The sequence below is a fragment of the Pygoscelis adeliae genome, unplaced genomic scaffold, assembly GCF_000699105.1.
Source record: "Pygoscelis adeliae isolate BGI_AS28 unplaced genomic scaffold, ASM69910v1 Scaffold612, whole genome shotgun sequence".
NCBI classification, from domain to species: Eukaryota; Metazoa; Chordata; class Aves; order Sphenisciformes; family Spheniscidae; genus Pygoscelis; species Pygoscelis adeliae.
Genome location: NW_008824296.1, coordinates 101,099 through 101,804, shown reverse-complemented (window position 1 = coordinate 101,804; position 706 = coordinate 101,099). Strand labels below are relative to the sequence as shown.

General features: G+C 61.0%; 1 protein-coding gene across 1 annotated transcript in view; it reads left to right on the top strand.

Moving 5' to 3' along the window:
* Positions 1 to 706, top strand: part of DECR2 (2,4-dienoyl CoA reductase 2, peroxisomal) — a 15,638-nt gene that overhangs the window by 5,346 nt on the left and 9,586 nt on the right. Inside the window, exon 2 of the mRNA XM_009318850.1 lies at positions 12 to 125. Within this exon, the coding sequence (XP_009317125.1) occupies positions 12 to 125 (114 nt within the window). The remainder of the gene's footprint in view (positions 1 to 11; positions 126 to 706) is intronic.

Here is a 706-nt window from a genome sequence, read left to right as displayed (position 1 = left end):
GCGCCCTGGAGGTCGGAGGCGACCGCGGGGAGCCGGCGCTCTGTGGTCCGGCTCACGAGTCCCTTCTTTGCAGGCACGGCTGCCGGACGGTCATCGCAAGCCGGAACCTGCAGCGAGTGTCGGAGGTGAGTCCGTGGGCTCCGGCGGCAGTAGGGAGAGCCGTGAACGGCTAGCAATCCTTCTGCCCTCTGCACCGGATGGAACTGGGAGCCCTGGGGTGGTGCAACAGGAGAAATGGTTCACCCGTGCTACCCTGTCTTCTCCCGGGCTCTGAGTGCTCCGGCGGCAGCAGGGAGCAGTGATGGGTAGGATGGGTGCGGGTTTAGGGTTGGCTGCACCTACCGCATCTCGCGGTAGGGCTCAGTTACTTGTGGAAATACCTTCCTCCGCCAGCTTTGGGAGTGTCTGTTCCGGGTATCGCACCGCCTTTTCGTTGGTGAGACAGAGAGAAACAAACCGCGGTGAGGGTTTGTCAGCAGGGAAGTGGCAGAGCCCAAGGTCAAACTTAAATGTCAGCCTCGAGCAGGGCAAGGCCCCTTGTCCAAGGGTTACGTGGGTTGAGGTGGGTACTCTGAGCCTCAGAATCTGAGTTATATTGCACCTTGAGATGGAGGGTAGGATGCAGGTCTGGAGGGCGGTGACTGAAGGAGCTGTATTAGACTGTAGCTACCCTGTGGGCGGCTGGGCAGAACAAACAGGCGCCCCC